Source organism: Lates calcarifer, linkage group LG2 (assembly GCF_001640805.2).
Source record: "Lates calcarifer isolate ASB-BC8 linkage group LG2, TLL_Latcal_v3, whole genome shotgun sequence".
NCBI lineage: Eukaryota > Metazoa > Chordata > Actinopteri > Centropomidae > Lates > Lates calcarifer.
In genome coordinates this window covers 24645240-24663161 of record NC_066834.1, presented here as the reverse complement: position 1 = coordinate 24663161, position 17922 = coordinate 24645240, and the positions used below count along the sequence as shown (strand labels likewise).

At 40.9% G+C, this 17922-nt stretch overlaps 1 protein-coding gene across 3 annotated transcripts in view; it reads left to right on the top strand.

Moving 5' to 3' along the window:
- tln2a (talin 2a) overlaps positions 1-14821 on the top strand; it is a 90186-nt gene extending 75365 nt beyond the window's left edge. For 2 of the 3 annotated variants that reach the window (XM_018666874.2, XM_051077297.1), the window contains exons 44-58: positions 960-1061; positions 1574-1693; positions 1946-2092; positions 3364-3530; positions 4392-4575; positions 4750-4875; positions 6160-6276; positions 6529-6714; positions 6896-7003; positions 7529-7634; positions 8308-8432; positions 10289-10477; positions 10575-10757; positions 10871-10996; positions 11742-14821. In XM_018666874.2, the coding sequence (XP_018522390.1) occupies positions 960-1061; positions 1574-1693; positions 1946-2092; positions 3364-3530; positions 4392-4575; positions 4750-4875; positions 6160-6276; positions 6529-6714; positions 6896-7003; positions 7529-7634; positions 8308-8432; positions 10289-10477; positions 10575-10757; positions 10871-10996; positions 11742-11870 (2115 nt within the window). In that variant the 3' untranslated portion in view covers positions 11871-14821. The remainder of the gene's footprint in view (positions 1-959; positions 1062-1573; positions 1694-1945; positions 2093-3363; positions 3531-4391; positions 4576-4749; positions 4876-6159; positions 6277-6528; positions 6715-6895; positions 7004-7528; positions 7635-8307; positions 8433-10288; positions 10478-10574; positions 10758-10870; positions 10997-11741) is intronic. The other variant, XM_051077302.1, reaches the window with a different exon arrangement.
- Positions 14822-17922: the final 3101 nt, after the last annotated feature.

The window sequence follows — 17922 nt, the reverse complement described above, 5'->3', positions numbered from 1 at the left end:
AGGGCAATTTGGACTTTCTTTCCAATTACCAGTCAGAGTATTGGAAAACACATAAGGTATTGAGCAAGAAAAAGCTTTTATCTCAGGTACAGACAGGGAATAGCATTAACTAATTACATCCCTCCTCGCCTTCCTCAATGAGACTTCATGCAAAGGTGAAGAAGTGCCTCAGGTGTGGGTCACCAGAGGGAACAGTATCTCTGCACCAACTCTATGTATGTCCTGAATGTCGTGAATAATTAGTGAGAGTGGTTGAGCATGATGACCACGTACGTGTGCGTGTCGCTCGGAGCGTGCATGTTAGTAGCTGATTAAAAAGAGATAATCCTCTTAGACAGTCCATCGACATAATGGTCACTGTGGTTTGAGCAGCAGTGATTTAAAGCCTTTTTTGCTTCCCTCAGTCAAGACGGCAGATTCTAAGGTGTTATGTCACTCAGCGGGGCCAAGTGAACATCATGTACTTGCAATGTTGCGGATCTGTTTCAGTACCAGCATGCTTTCCCCCACGTGTCGTCATCTCTCGTCTCCTCGGTTTTGCCCGTGACACTGGGATGTGTCGGGCGCAGTCTTAATTTGCAGAAATGCTGGAAACATAATGTATGCGCTGCAAGCTGGTGATCAAATGTTCCTGTAGTTGATGCTATTTTGAAGCTGTAATTACAGAGTGGATATGGTGGATAATTTATAATGAGTGTTTATAACTCACACAGAGTGTTTATTTGAATAAAAAATGTCATTAATGTTGTTTGCAGATTACCTGATGACTGCACACCTGGCAGAATTACTATAATTGAAGGGTAGATTAGATTTAATGTCATTGCAACTAAAGAGTGGAATGATTGATTGTCTTCATGTTTGAAGATGTTTATACCTTTTGTGAAGGACAAACCAATCACGCTTAAAATGAACTGTGGTGCGGCTTTTAACTGTGTGTGTGTGTCTGTGTCTTTCTTTAGCTGGATGAAGGCACACCACCTGAACCTGAGGGCTCATTTGTGGATTACCAGACCAGCATGGTGAAATACTCTAAAGCTATTGCTGTCACTGCTCAGGAAATGGTAAATCTTCAAAATAAGTGTTTACACTTTTGAACCATTTTGGAAATGCGACTGTGAGATGTTTATTTGTTGGACATACTTTACTCTTTGTTTTTTCAGAATTGTCATATAAATCAAAGTAAATCCAACCTGTGTATCATAAACCATGTTTTGATGTTCTGTTTTATTTGTCACAGCTGCTCGCTGAAATTCATTTGGCTGTTGTGTCAGCGATATGTAAAATATCTAGTGGCTCCAATCAAGGGAAAAATGTCTTCATAACCACCTGCTTAATCAAAAATCAGTTTCCGGAAAGAAATTGTAGACACATTTGCTTGTTTTGTACCAAAACACATCATTGCAGAGGCACCTCTGTGTATCAATGTCATAAGCTCCAAACTATTCCACTTGAGGGGTGACATCACTGCCAAAATGTGTTGGCAAAAATGCTCCGTAGTTTGCAAACAGTAAAGTGAATTTCACTTTGTGTTTTTAGCTTGGATTGACGGTCTGTGTGTGTGTTTATCCCTCAGATGACCAAATCAGTGACATGTCCAGACGAGCTGGGGGCGCTGGCCTCTCAGGTGACCGTGGACTACAGCCAGCTGGCCGTTCAGGGTCGACTGGCTGCTCACACAGCTGAGCCGGAGGAGGTGAGGAGGACATGGGTGCCACTCAAACATAAATTGTCTTATCCATGATACAGCTCTGCTACATCAGCATAACAGATTTATTCTTTGAATTGTGTTTCTTAGAGTTATGCTTAACAGCTGCATGCATGTAAAAAAAAAAAGAACAGTTTATACACAGGTCATATGTCATGGTTGGAACAGAGACACATTATCTGTGCAAACCTTTACGTGACATGTTTTGGTTTTGTTATGACTGTGTTCTGTGATATCCAGATTGGTTTCCAGATCAAGACTCGAGTGCAGGAGCTCGGACATGGCTGTATCTTCCTGGTCCAGAAGGCTGGGGCTCTGCAGATCACCCCCTCCGACAGCTTCACTAAGCGAGAGCTCATTGACTGTGCCCGTGCCGTCACAGAGAAGGTATTACCCCATCAGTTGTCCTGTATTTTCAGGAAATCTACATAGTTATGTCTAATTTATTTTTAACTACAATGTATAACTTTTTAAACTTTCTGTTATGTTGGTAACCTGCTGATCACAGCACTACAGGTGTTACTGATTATCTAAGTTGGCCCATTAACCCAAGGCTATGTTACTTTTCTACTCGGGGCTGGAGGTTCTCCTGCTTGGCCTCGCTAACTCTATACAGTGCTGTTCTTCCCCTGGAATAAGAAATAATTATTTTCTAGCTGTGAAGTTTATACCAAGTGATTCTGCTGTCATGGTATCAACAATATAAGAGGGTTACAGTGCCACAATTCATTTTGTAATAAATGATAGCACTATATATTAAAGCATTTTGGAAGAAAGCCTTTGCCACAGGCATGTTTATGCTTCAAAGGCTGACTGTTTAATAAATAGTCCTGGGCAAAATACATTACTCTACAGTCCGGGTTTATGTACATTTTTCCAGTCTGGTTTAATAATTCATGCTTAAGTATTGCACAGATCATATTCAATCAGTCTGCCAACATTGTACAGTTCTGGCCAGTGAAAGCAAACATATTCCTCTGGAGGCAATAGTTGTGGTTCCATCAGAGGAATCAACAGCATATTTCTGTGTCCTACTCGCAAATTATGTCCATTTTAATATTTTTATCCTAAAGATTCAGGTTCTTCTTATGCTGGACATCTTTATGACAAGAGGAGAACAGGTTTTCTCTGCGTAACGTGCCATGCTGTTTTGAGAGTCAAGTCCCTTTCGGTACTAGCGAGAGTTCGAACACATCAGTTTATCAATTTCCACTGCCACTCAGGCATCTGCGAGCGAAACCACTTTGACAAGTACTCATTTCACTGAGTGAGTGATGTTGTGCGCTGCTCTGCGCCGACATGGTATTTTGCTGTCACAGCAGATTTTTAAATCCCCTTTTGCAGTTGGTGTGCTGGGCCTCTCATCGAAATGCATTATTTATCATTTTCCAAGGAGATGCATATCATAGACAACACAAAATGGAAGTGTTTGTCAGAATCTATAACGGTGTGCTGCTTTTTTCTGCTCTGTTTTGACCGATAAAGGTGTATTTATCTAACTGAACACAACACGGTAGTACCAATTCATATTAATAAACCAGTTTAATAATATGAGGTGTGAGTCTGAGTTAAAGCATGAAAAATCTAGTTTGTGCTTCACTTATCTGCACACTCTCACCTGTCTGTTTGCGGGATATGATGTCTGTTTGTGTCCCCAGGTGTCCTTGGTGCTCTCAGCCCTCCAGGCAGGCAACAAGGGAACACAAGCCTGCATCACAGCAGCCAGCGCGGTGTCTGGCATCATCGCCGACCTGGACACCACCATCATGTTCGCCTCTGCGGGCACTCTGAACGCAGAGAACGACGAGTCCTTCGCTGACCACAGGTGAGAACTGCTCGATTGTCTCTGTGCACACATACAATTGTGGGAAACAAGTAGTGCGAGACCTGACTGGAGTCTAAAATCTGCCCTCCAGTTATTTTTCTTCCAAAACTGACAGAATGACATATTAGCTGGCGAACAGAGGCAGGAAATCTCTGGAGGTAGAAACCACAAATTACCCTCAGGGTTTGAAAGATGGAGGAAGTGTCACATCTCTTACTGTTCTTGCTCTTAGACTAAAGACTCCAATTGTAGGCACGGATTCCCAAAGAACAGCAAAAGCTTTAGAAGTTAGGAGTTCCAGTCAGATTCTATGAAATCCCACATTGTTCCACATGTTCAGTAAAAATGTTCAGACTCAAAGTGTTTGACTTGAATTAAACTTGGTTGGCCTAGTTATTTTTGAATGAAGCAGGAGAAAGAGATACATATCTAATGATCCAAGACAAGACTTGGCATATTACATGCTGCTATGACCAGAAATGATTAGTGCGGATCCTTACAGATAATTGTTAGTGAAACTGTACTGTACCTCACTGAAGAATCATGAAAGCACAAATGTAGAGAGGCCCTGTCGGAGCAGGATGAAAGGGAGTAGAATCACTTTTTTATCTTTAATTATGTCATGGAGCTCCTTCAAAAATCAAAATTTGCAGGAGCTTCCTACAATTTTTTCCTTCCAGTTTTAGAAGAATAAAACGTTACATAACCTCACCTGTCCTGCTCATGTTTGCACAAGCTTTGATGTACAAATGCGTTTGATATGAAAAGAGATGCGTGCCTCTGTTCATAATTCACACAGGTTTACGCTGAAAGAATGTCTGACACTTTTGTCTTTTTCTGCCCCCTCGCCTTCTCTCTCAGGGAAAACATTCTGAAGACGGCCAAGGCTCTGGTCGAGGACACAAAGATGCTGGTGTCCGGCGCAGCTTCCGGTCAGGACAAGCTGGCTCAGGCTGCCCAGTCCTCTGCCAAAACCATTACCCAGCTCACAGATGTGGTCAAACTGGGAGCTGCCAGCATTGGCTCGGACGACCCCGAGACGCAGGTTAGCCCGTCTTGTTTTTTCTCCCCTCTGATTGTCCTTTATTCACTTGTACCCGTTATCACAAGAAATTATGGAAGAATGAGCTGTGAATGGCAGTAACCTTTCAGAGTGTTTGCCTCTTTCCTGGAATATGCGGTGATAAATCGGCATCTATCTGTGTGTCCTTTTCTCTAGGTGGTTCTGATAAATGCTGTCAAAGATGTGGCCAAGGCGCTGGCTGAGCTCATTAGTGCCACCAAGTGTGCCGCTGGCAAAGCAGCAGATGATCCGTCTATGTACCAACTGAAGAGCGCTGCCAAGGTGAAGGGATCAAGGAGTCTGCAGTTCGTGAATCTGTGTCACCTAATTTAAAGGCCTCCAGGGGGTTGAACACAGTTGAATATGGTGGATATGTCTTGTCAGATTTGGAAATCTTGAAAGTCAGAATGTTGGAGTTTCTTGGTATTTTACTCTTCAAATCAAGTCATTTGAGCTAATTAGTCTGTTTTTTCAATAATGAAAATAGTCTTTTTTCAGTTTTAACTGATTTGAAAAGGTCCATTTAAAAGTCCTAAATATAAATAAATGATAATCTATATTCCCTCATCCTGACGACAGACATCCTCCTCTTCCTCCGGCAGCGTCATACATCAGCTACAGCACCCCTTCTCTGTCATAATGAAACCCTTTCGCATGAGTTAAACTAAAGACTCAGTCTCAGTAATGTAAATAGCCAGTAAAAGGATGTTCAGGAAAACTGGGATATTTCCAACCAAGATAAATCAGTCGAGTGCTCTGCTTCCAACACATATGCAGTGTAAATTTTCAAAGCCACAGTTCAAAATCCAATCATGACACTGCTGACTGCTCATTATCACCTCGAGCTGTGAACTCTGTGGCAGTGCAGTGAGTCTTTCAGATGATAACGACATGCCTCACATGCAGTTTTTTATGACCTGAGGTGAAACAAATCCTGAAAACCATTTGTAATGTTTTAACTCAGTTCCAGTTAGTTTTAGCTTACTAATCTGGAGGGCTGTGGGCTTTTCTGCGTGGTTGCTGTGCACCCCCTATCTTTGAGTTTGGTGAAGTACACCTTTAAAACAACAGTCTTGTGCAGTGCCCTCAACACAGAGGAAGATGCCATCAGAGATTGAGGTAGCTGTCCCTTCAGTATCTCAGAGTGAATGAGGTCATTTTGGCGTTGTAAACAGTGAGCAGGATTGTTGTGTCAGTATTGGGTTATTATATGATTTTTCCTGTGTCCTCAGGCCCCTGTTCATCATTGTGACGAAGTACCTTGATTTGTCACGTATTTAATTTGCTGGATTAGTCACATTCCTGCCTGTTTACTTGTAAAGAATAAATGTCACGGCAGGTGGCTGACGTGGTAACAAATCATACAGTTAAACACTATAGCAACAGGTCACATCCTTGACTGTTCTCTCTCTGGCTCCAGAAAAAGCAAACTCTCAGCGAGTTAGGGTCTGTTGATGTGATCTGTTTGAAACTGACCCAGCCTTGTCCCTGTTTAAAAACACTGATGAAGGGGAACACACATTTCATCAGTTTTTCATGCTTTATATTCTGTACTTTTTCTGCCAGGTGATGGTAACCAACGTGACGTCCTTGCTGAAGACTGTGAAGGCTGTGGAGGATGAGGCCACTCGCGGCACCAGAGCGCTGGAGGCTACTATCGAGTGCATCAAACAGGAAATGGCGGTGAGGACAGGGTGCAGCGCTGAGCTCATGCATGAATGGATGTTGGACCCCAGTAATGCAGCATCCTCAGTCTGATGATGTCTTTTATAATTCAACTAATATTGTCGATTTAAATGAAAATGTTAAGTGGCTGATGCAGTGAACACTCTTCCTTAGTTTTGTAACATTGAGGCGATACAGCTTTTGTCCATCTCCCAATCAGAGCTTGTATGCTGCCTGTCAAATAACACCCACCAACTTTTTTGTCCCCAGCTGTTTCAATCCAAGGACGCTCCCAACAAGACCACCACACCTGAGGAGTTCATTCGCATGACCAAGGGCATCACCATGGCAACTGCTAAAGCAGTAGCTGCAGGGAACTCTGCTCGGCAGGAGGACATTATCCATACGGCCAATCTCAGTCGCAAAGCCATCTCAGACATGCTCATCACCTGCAAGGTTCTTTTTTGTTTTTTTATTCCTTAACCTCAAAAAAAAAAAAAAAAAATCAAACCCAAATTTGGATCACATCTCACAATGTCTAACTTAGCTGTGTCTAGTAACTCAGTGTCTAGTAACTAATAAAAGTATAGGTTAGTAATCCTGTTAAATGTGGAGCGTGTGTGTTTCTGTCTTTCAGCAAGCAGCGTACCATCCAGAGGTCAGCGAGGAGGTGAAGAACAGAGCGCTGATGTTTGGATCAGAGTGTACAATCGGATACATCGATCTGCTGGAACAAGTGCTATTGGTGGGTTGAACATTGTGTCAGTAAGCATGCTCTTGTTGTTCATGTTTTGCTAGCAATTACATGTAAAATGATGAAAGTTTGAGTTGTGGAATCATTTTAGATACATAATAATATACATAATAACATCAGTTATGCTCCTATAATGCTTTATGTTGAAATACATCAGCCTGATTTTGATGAATACCAACTTATATTTCTTTCCTCATTTTTCAGATTTATAAAAAATGTTACATCTGATTGTTCCAACATTGCTTTGAAACCATAGTGTACTGTATTATTCCCATGATAAAATATTCAAAATAGATTTTATGAATATCAAGGAAAACAAAAGTTTTATGGGCGTGGATGGACAAACAAGAGTCTGGAAGAGTTTTCAGATGTGATTTCATCTGGGTGTGTCTAAAAGATTTTTTGTAAAGCCATAACTCCGATGATTTTCATTTTAATGTGATTGTGTGTGTGTGTGTGTGTGTGTGTGTGTGTGTGTGTGTGTGTGTGTGTGCGCGCGCGCGTGCGTGTGTGTAGGTCCTTCAGAAGCCCACTGCGGAGCAGAAACAGCAGCTGGCAGCTTGCTCCAAACGGGTGGCAGGAGCCGTCACAGAGCTCATCCAAACTGCCGAGGCCATGAAAGGTAATGCCAAAGACACACAGACACAGACGTGCAAACACTGACACCCTCACACTTCACATACTGACTCTTTTTTACAGTCTACATCAGTAAGTGATAGCTTTTTGATTTATTTACTTATGAAGCGTTCGACAAAATCCTCAGTAGGAGGCTGGTACATGTATTAGAAAATGTATTTTTATTTCCCAAGTAAAAGATAATCAGAAAGCTTCCTTGAAAGAAACGTTTGGTAATATTCCTGTCCTCCTTCTCTTGCCACAGATGGAGGTAAGTTAGCATTGTTTTTTGTCCTGTGACTGATTTCACCAGTCGTGAGCTGCTCAACACCTTCCCTCCTCAGTGCTAACATTGATTCATTTAATCTCATTTCTAAATCCAGCTGCTCACAGGCTTCTCGCGTACATAGAGCCAGCTCCATCCATCACGCTTTATTTTATGTGCCATCTCATTTTAAATAAATCACTCCATCTTCATTGCAGTGAGTGGCAGTCTGTGGCCTCCATCAGCTATGCATGGGATGTGGTGATATGTGGCACTGTTTTTTTTTTTTTTTGAGTGATCATGTTGTTGTGAGGCATGTTCTGTTGACACACTGCTTTGTGAAGTTTTCTGTCTTGAAATCCTAATTTCACATTTGAATCGTAATCTTAATTTCACGTGTGCATGCGTGGCTCAGGTTCAGAGTGGGTGGACCCCGAGGACCCGACAGTGATTGCAGAAACGGAGCTGCTCGGAGCAGCAGCGTCCATCGAAGCGGCGGCTAAGAAGCTGGAGCAGCTCAAACCCCGAGCCAAGCCCAAGGTGGGTGACTACGTAACTAATAACTCACTTTGGGACTTTGTCTGTGTATGGAGAGGTGAAAGAGAAGGTAATTACGTCACCACAGAGTTGTTCCTAAAGGAACTGCAGAGAAAAATAGACTCATCATAATTGTTAATATAAATCTATAGATAGCAGACAGTGGTGGAAAAAGTCCTGCATTCAAAATTTTACAAAGTAAAAGTAGTGAAAGTAGATGCATTTACTAACAAAATATACTTAAAGGAGCTATTTGTAAGTTAAGCAGTTGCCACACAGCCAGCGATAGCAGTAACAGCTGTCTAGAGCTGTCTAGACAGAACCACCTCTGGCAAGAAAATCTTACAAATGGCCCCTTTAAAGTGTAAAATGTACTAAAAGTACTAATTTTGCAAGATGGCCTCCCTTGAAGTGTTATGTCATACATCAGTGAGCTATTATTTTAATGTACTGAGCTAATATCACTGCTTTGTAGACTTTTGGGTAGCTTGTTTCCAGTGGAAAGACGTACTCAGATCCTTTAGTTACGTAAAGTATCAATACAACAGTGTAAAAACTGTACTCTGTTACAAAAGTCCTGTGTTCAAAAGATTACTTAAGTAAAAGTACAGAGGTATTATCAGCAAAATGTACTTAAAGTATCAAAAATAAAGTTACTTGGCACATGTGACTGATAAATTACTATAAATATCACTTATATTATCAGATATATTACGTTCATTTTGATCCACATGGCATATAAAGAGTGCACTTTAGAGTAGACTTTGCAGCAAAGCCCTGAAGCATGACTTTTTTGAATGTGTATCATGTCCTGTGCCTGTGTGTAAACATCTCTGATGTTTTTTATGGTTTATATTAAGGTTTCAGTGTTAATATTGGGAGTTGGTGCCATTTCACAGTAACAAAATGACACGTTTTTGTTGTGACATTCACAGACAGGGTGCTCTGTGTCTTGTGCCGTCTCCTCCCTGTGTTCCATCAAATTTTCTTTGTCCTCGATTTAAGATCACGACTTCACCAGAGTCTCATTTGAACCTTCTCCCACACTCACATTTTACCAAGTTCATTGTCCATCAAAGTTTCACCTTTTGATTTCTGTCACTGTAGCCAATCATTAAGGTGACTCACTCACTCTATTATCTTCAGCCAAATCCCCTTCGACCATACCATACCATCTGCCATGTTTTCCCCCTCTTTCTCCTCCTCCTCCTCCTTTGATCATCTATCCATCCTGTGCTAGTTCTAGCTAAAGCCTGTCCCAGTATATGTCCTCTGGCTTCCAGTTAACGCCTCCCTCCCCTCCCTCCCCCTGCCTGCCCCCACCACCGGAGGCCTTCTCTGCAGGGCTCTGTCTGATATGTTTGATATATTAGGTTGTTATTCAGTCCCAACTATATATCAAACATATTCCTACAGTGTCCCGCTCTGTCTACAGACTTGTGGTGTGAATGTGTTTGTGTGTGAAACTGTATGTGTGCACACGTGTTTAAATGGGCAGACTTGAGTATGACTGGATGTGTAATACTGACAGATGATCTCTGTGCAGAGTCTTGTTTCTTCTTCAGTTGCATTACCTTATCAGCTATTGAAGTTAAATAGGACGTGTTGTTTTTGGCTGTATGGGGGGTGGGGGTGGGGTTTCTTTCTTTGTCATTACGAATGGGACAATGATGAATCAGTTGTGACTTGTATCTTGACTTGTAGACTGTAGATTGACTAGACCGGGGTTACGTTTAAGAGCTATCAGCCATGATTTAACTTGGTGTTTGACTTGCACTGTGCACATGCACTGATGGTTGCAAAATTTAGCCTAGTGAAGGCGCCCCTCCCATCTGACTGATTGGTTTTCTCCCCCTCAGCAGGCAGATGAGACATTGAACTTTGAGGAACAGATCCTGGAGGCAGCCAAGTCCATCGCCGCAGCCACCAGTGCTTTGGTCAAATCAGCCTCAGCTGCCCAGAGAGAGCTGGTGGCTCAGGGCAAAGTGGGCTCCATTCCTGCTAATGCTGTGGACGACGGACAGTGGTCCCAAGGACTCATCTCTGCTGTAAGTATGAGGGACCACTTAATGAAGGTTGCAGTTTGAGGTCCAGTTTTGCAAACAAAATGACTCTTAATTTACTCTCTTAAATTTTCTTTACCAGGCACGTATGGTAGCAGCCGCAACCAGCAACCTGTGTGAGGCGGCCAACGCCTCAGTGCAGGGTCACGCCAGCGAGGAGAAGCTCATCTCTTCGGCCAAACAGGTGGCGGCCTCCACCGCCCAGCTGCTGGTGGCCTGTAAGGTGAAGGCTGACCAGGACTCAGAAGCCATGAGGAGACTTCAGGTACAGTCACATGGCTGCACAACTTCAATAATAAACATCTAATCCTATAATGGTCATTGCTTTTTCATGCTGTCATATGCTGTTGTTCTCAATTGATCTCTTTCTTTCCATAGATTGCTGGGAATGCTGTGAAGAAAGCATCAGACAACTTGGTGCGGGCAGCCCAGAAGGCAGCATTTGACAAAGCAGATGAAGACAATGTGGTGGTCAAAACAAAGTTTGTGGGTGGAATAGCACAGGTAAGAATGTTGAGCAGGATTAAATATTTATGATGAGCTTTTTCTTCCCTAAGCAGGAAGTCTCTCAGTCTTTCAGTACAAGTCTGTTTCAATCCTATTTCCTTATCTACTGCTTGTGCATTCCTCCCTTGTTGACCATTTTATGCCATAACTGTTCTAACTGGGAAACTGGCACTTTGTTTTTTGCTTTATCTTGTTTTATTTTTTTCTACACTCTTTCAAGCATATTTAACAAAAGAACATTTAGATTTATAGAATCTTACTTTAACATTCAGAACTTTAACACTTAGAAAGTCAAGAAATACTGTCTGTCCTCACTTATCATCACATTTTTAGTTATCTTTGCCACGCTGTCACACAGTCTGCTGTGCACTGCTGTGTCGTTTGTCGGCATTGATTTAAACCTTTTGAAACACCTTCAGCTTCTAGATTAATTCATGTCTCCTCTTGTCTCCTCAAAATGTCCTCAGAAAAGATATTATTTCTCTTCTTCACTGAATACTAATGCAAATTCTATATTTGTAGCTTAACACACAGACACACCAACCATAAAGGAAGCACTGAGAGATGATTATTAATGTGCTAATATTTACTATTAGCACATGTGGCTTTTGAACCATAAGCAGACTGAATAGATTTTGGAAAAGCCATCTTCAGTCCCTTTACAAAGAAAAAAGTTTCAATGTAAATGTGCTTTAAATTAAAAAAAAAAAAAAAAAAAAACATATTTTGTCCATCTGTACAGATTATTGCAGCCCAGGAGGAGATGCTGAGGAAGGAAAGAGAGCTGGAAGAAGCAAGGAAGAAACTGGCTCAGATCAGACAGCAGCAGTACAAGTTCCTGCCCAGCGAACTACGAGAGGACAGCAACTAATCAGTTAAACTCACCGTCACTGCTGCGCACGCTCAAAGCAGTATGAAGAGCACATATATATATATATATGAAATTTGTGTCCTTTTAATGACACGCTCAGACAGGTACGTGGCCTACAGCGACTTCAGATATGTTGTGACTGACATAACAAACCATTAAAGCCCAAGTCTGCAGTGAATACCGTTGACTGAGCCCACAGCACAACGGAGCAATCTCACAGTCAGCTACTAGCAAGTTTGAAATACTACTGTGTGGAACTGACTACTTCCTGCAAACAACATTAAGATTGTGGTGATTTGCCTGATGAACTGCTTTTTGTCCTCATGTATAGCATTAACTACTTTGACTGATGTAATCTGAACCAGAATGTGACACGCCGAGGACAAACGGCACAGCTCGCACGCTCTCATGTTTGTCCATAAGCTACAGTTTCTTTATTTTATTTTAGGATTTTTTTCAGCTCTAGTTCATAATCTGTTAAAGATGAAGAATTGATTGTATTGCCGTTCGCATCACATAGCCATTTAACTGCGACATCACTTGGAGAGCAAAAAGATTTCAGCTCGGTATTGTACGAATGTCGGCCTTTATGCTCCAATCTGGCACCTTAATACCTGTTTAAATCATGTAAACCACATGACTGTGGTGTGTCTTGACTTAAATGCAGTGGTCATTAACCCAAATATGAAGGAGGGTAGGATTTTTGCATATTGGTGTTTTTTGGACTATACTGTAAATTTCAGTGGTGTAGGAGTTGTTTTTGGGGGAATCTTCCTTTAATGTAGACAGTGATATAAGCATCCTTGCTTTTTTCTTGTCTTTCTTTATGCTGATCTTGATGGGCTCTACATGCAAAATGTCTTTTTTTTTTTTTTTTTTTTTAAAGATGCAACAAATTCTTCATGTTTTTGTGTCATGGTGTGCATCCGCTGAGACTCAAGTTAGAATTACATTACCATGTGAATGTTTTTCCTCACAGGACGACATATTACCATAGAAGGAATATTTATTACTCCCGAGTATTTTTAGCAGAGAGGGGTCTTTCGGGGACAGGAATGGCCTCACTTATTTACCACCACCGGTAGAGCCTGTGGTGGCTTTCGGGCAAGAAATCCAATCCTGCAAACACGTTTTCTTTTTTTAATCTTTATCATGTCAGGTATTGAGATCTTCAAACAGGATTAACAGAATTTGATAATGATGCAATAACATGGATGGTACTTAAGGGGGCAGTATTGTTTTCCCTTACACCATGCAAACTTCAAGTAATAATATAGGAGATGATATTGTATAATTGAGTGCTTTTTTTCAGTGTATAGTCTGTGTTTAGAGTAATTGGCCCCAACATCATGCAAATTAAGAATACCTGTAAATACCTCAGACCTCTTGAATCAGTTGAATGCCATGCAGTGCCGCTTCTACGCGCTGTGTGCTCTTGTCTGATGGTGACTACTTCCAGCAGACACACTTTGGCCCTTCCCTCTATTATTTTCTCTCTCCTATTGTTAGAGAGTGATTGCAGTCATGTAGTACTTCCAGCAATACTCGATCACTGCCAGGGATTGATTTGAGTCAACTCACCTCCAGTTCTGTAAAGTCAGGAAGTGGCAAAATTCAAAAATCTGAAAATAACTTGGCAATAAGCTAATTCTAACAAATACATCTTGTAAGAATCAAGGTTAAAGTAGGTGAATTGAAAGTGAAGTGACTGCAACACTAATTACTACAGTTAATCTTTCTCCTTTCTTCCATTTTTTTTTTTTTTTTTTTTTTTGTCCGTTGGTCTCTGAATTTTAAGGGTGCTCTGTGCAACTTTACTGAATATACTACTCGCTGCAATAGAAGAACCTTTTTGTTTAACCGAATTTGATTGTAGTGCGTGTGCAGTTACCCTTGTCTTACTGTACGGGCTGTGTTTCAATATTAAAAGGACAGTATATTGTTAAGATTAGGTCCTGCTGTGAAAATGCATGGCTTTGTGCTTCGGTTGCACCTCTTTGTTTATACAGCAAGAGAGTTGAAAAACTCTGAATGGATGCACTGAGTGTTTCTGACCTCCACGTACAGACCAGTATACCGTTTGCAAAACAGCTAAAGACAGACTGAATATGGAAGTGTTTTCTGGCATTGTTATTTTGTGTGTGAGTTTGGGAGGGGTGGGGGTCGGGTTCGGCGGGAGGGAGGGGGGTCCACTGCTCATCAGTCAAGTCCGTAGTGTTTATTATTAGTGCCTTAGTCCGTAGCCCATACAGTGTCTGGTCTGCTTAAGTGACAGCTTCACCTCATCGGTCAATAGAAGGTACCGGACAAGTGGTTTGTTCGGGAATGTAGGTTCATGTCCGTGGGTTTTCTACCATTTCTTGTCCCACTTTGTTAACGTACTGTTCCTCTTAAGTGCTGAACCAACTGCATCCCCTTTATATCTCTCTCTCTCTCTCTCTCTGCCACATGTTAAGGCCTTTTGGGGTGGGGTGACAGAGGAACTGTCTGCCAGTCAAAAAATGTGTTGCTGTTTTAAAAATATACTATCAGTATGTATATTATATATATGAACACATTTTTGTACTGCATTCCATGGGCATGTACCACAGTGCTTCTAAACTACGACAGGCTGCAGATTCAGGTCTGTCAACTGCTTTATTGTATGTTATGAAGTCACTAAAATTTTATGGATGGGCTTTTTTCTCTCTCTCTCTTGTGCTTTTAAGCCTCTATGAAAGATCAATGTGATAAGAACATTTCGATATATCTGTCACCATTAAGATGATGTGACGCATTTCAATGACGTGAAGTATTTGAAGTGTTCTGTATGTTTTTTTTCTCCCTTAACAGAAATAAAATTATGAAGTTACTACAATAAAGATAAGTGCTAACATACGATATAAAAGATATTTATCTGGCCTCAATAAAACTATTTTTTGTATTCACTGAAAATAAAGCATTTCAATGTATGTATGTATCTTCTTGTGGTTATTTTATTAGGCTTTTTATTTTTCAAAATTACTGCATTAGCTCCGTCCATTATAGAAATGAGCCTGTATTGCATCCAACCTGGTTTGAAGAAAGTGAGAGCACTGGAAAAAAAAATTGAATAAAGCACATAAATTAATCAGTATCTTTTAGCTGTCTGGACCTTTCATCCCTTCTTCACATTTTGGGGCTCAAGAGTAGTTAGAGTTGAACACACCTTTATACTTGATGCACACTGGTTATTGGTAAGTTATTTGGGGTGCACACATCCCTCACAAGCTCAAATATCTAGTAACCATAACTACCACTGAGGACACGGGGGTCACGTCCTCAGTATTTTCTGTGTAAATTTGTGGGTTTTTAGCAACCCAGGGTTAGTTAACATTCTACGATTCAAGACTTGCACATCTTCATTTTTCATTTTACAGGCTGATTCCAGTACATTTAGACTCTATATACTTAAATTTGACTAACCAGGGGTGGGTATCAAATCACTGCCAATACAATACCTTACTCTGGGGATTATAAATGTGTTTTCATTTGACCCTTTTTTTCTCATATAACAAAATCTGACCTTGTTTTTTCTCATATAACAAAATATAACGGTCCGCTCAATACACAATACAATAATGTAAAATATAGGGATTTGTCTCAATAAAATACACACCAAAGTAGGAAAAATTAAATCATAAAATATCCTAATCAAAAGAATTGTTGAACAAGACTAAGAATCAGACTAAACATTTCATAAAATTAAAGACACATTTTTAATCATCAGTGCTACAAACTTGTTTCTTTTGGTTGGTACTCAAAATGTATTGATGTTCAACATCCACATCTATAAAGACTCAGCTCTCCACCAGAATTTCATTCCTGTCAGTTCTGTGACAGCTTTTAAACAACATTTGGTAAGTCAGACACACAGAAAATAAACTCTGAATAAATAAAATATGAAATATCCAGTTCTCCATGTCTGTTTGTTACATCCTCCCATCATGTTTCAGCAGGAGACACTAACAGGATACAGAACCACTACAAGTTCTCCAGCCCGAGTGAATAACAGAGAGGTGAATCCTGGCAGACGAACAAGGTCTGTGTCAGTTTAGTGTCAGGACAAGATGGTATTTCTGAGTCAGCACTAAACCTGAAGCTATATTGAGTCCAGGCTATGAACTGAGACCCGAGCTAAATTTGTCCGGCACTAAAATTTGAGGAGGCAATGTCAATTACAGTGGCACAGCTGCTCCCAGCGCGCCTTTTAAATCTGGACTCCATTTTCTCACATTTTCTCATGAAGAAAGTTTTTAATGCTGCTGCTGCATATGTTTTTCCAAGTGACACAAATCTAAATCTCAGCTACTGTTAAACGTTTTCCTGTTAGTACTGGATGTGACTTGTAACAAGAGGCCCTGACATGGCCTGGGGGGGAGACAGCAAAAACCCTGGCTAAAAGGACGCGGGCATTGAATTTAATGTGGACAAGCAGCTGATAGAAGACAGCTCATACATTATTTTTATGTCCTAAATCTAATTATAATAAAAGTCAGAAAGCGGGTATGGTTACTGATGACTGCAGCATGCTACATAGCAAGATTAGAAGCGTCATCCACTGAAGACAGTTGTATTCAGTATAAGATTACCTTCGCTCGCTTGTAGGTGACACAGGCATAAACAGTTTCCTGATTTCTCTTCTCTCAGCCACTTTTACCTACAGTCACTGTTTCATTTTCACATTTTCTTTTGAATAAAAAGATCAGCGTCACATCAGGTTGCTGGCTGTGTTAATCCCCTGACGGAAAATGACACACCAGTGACATACTGTAACAAGCTCTGTGCACAGTGGCTAAACACACTCATCACACTGATATTTTTACACGACCCCAGCACATCTGAACTGTTATGATGAGCTTGATTAGGATGAATCACAGCAAGAGATAAAGTTTGACTCAGGAGGACTGGATGGAACACCAACATCTTTCCTCCTACGCACTTTTTCGCAATTATTGAGCAGGAAGTGAGAAATTCCAGTCCAGACATTAACAATGAAATCATCGCTGTACTCCCATTTTTGTCTAGGAGCTGCTCACCCAACTCTCTCAACACATCTATAATGACCTGCTGATATACCACTAGTTTTTCATTTGTGGTCTGACACTGAGGTTTGATTAAACTGTAAAACAAATTGTTGAATACATTTGGCGTGACAACAGTATTCAGCAGTCACTAAAAGTGCAGGGGACATCACCAACTTTACTGGAGCTGTGATACAATCTAAACACAAAGAGTCTGTGTTTAGATTTATGACTTCCTCACAACAATAAATCAGCAATACATACATGGCCATCAACAGACAATGGTCACCTAATGAAATCAAATTTTAAAGGTCTTTAAACCTTATATGTGGCTCCTCAAAGGCCACAGCATCATTCTTAGAGGGCCGCATACTCCCCTGCATGATGGGAATTCCGGGAATACTGGGGGTTATTTTACATTATCACACCTGTCTGTCATATGGCTTCAGCAGCATAATCTCAGCCTCACAGTGGAACTCAGTGGGATTTTTTTTTTTGAAAGATTTCATCTTTATCTTTTAGCTGTCATTTAATATATAAGGGATTTCTTGATGAACAGGCAAACGAAATACAGACATTTTGTGTAGAACTGTTGATTTCCTCAATGGAACACTCAATAAATAATTACTATTAAGACCAGAGGGAGGATGTGAGACAATTAGAGGTTTAATGTCTGATTTAACAACTAGAATATGAGCTGTTAGACCTGTGTTAGCACATTCATTCAAGTCTGGAAATGGCCTTGGAGAAAAAAAATAGAAAAATCAAGTTTTAACTGCAGTTATGATTCCACACACCCCTGGATCAAATGCAGCATTAGTAAATCATTACTTGTTGGACAGGTACAGTGTGGCGATGTTCATCTATCCAGGGTGCTAGGGTGACATGGATTGCGCCATGAGCCTCTCTGATCTCTGTATATGACTGGCATGCCTGGCTGGCTGCTTAACAGTCCACAAAACACATGGTGGGATGACAACACAGTGACAGCTGACTGCCTTAAAAAAAGC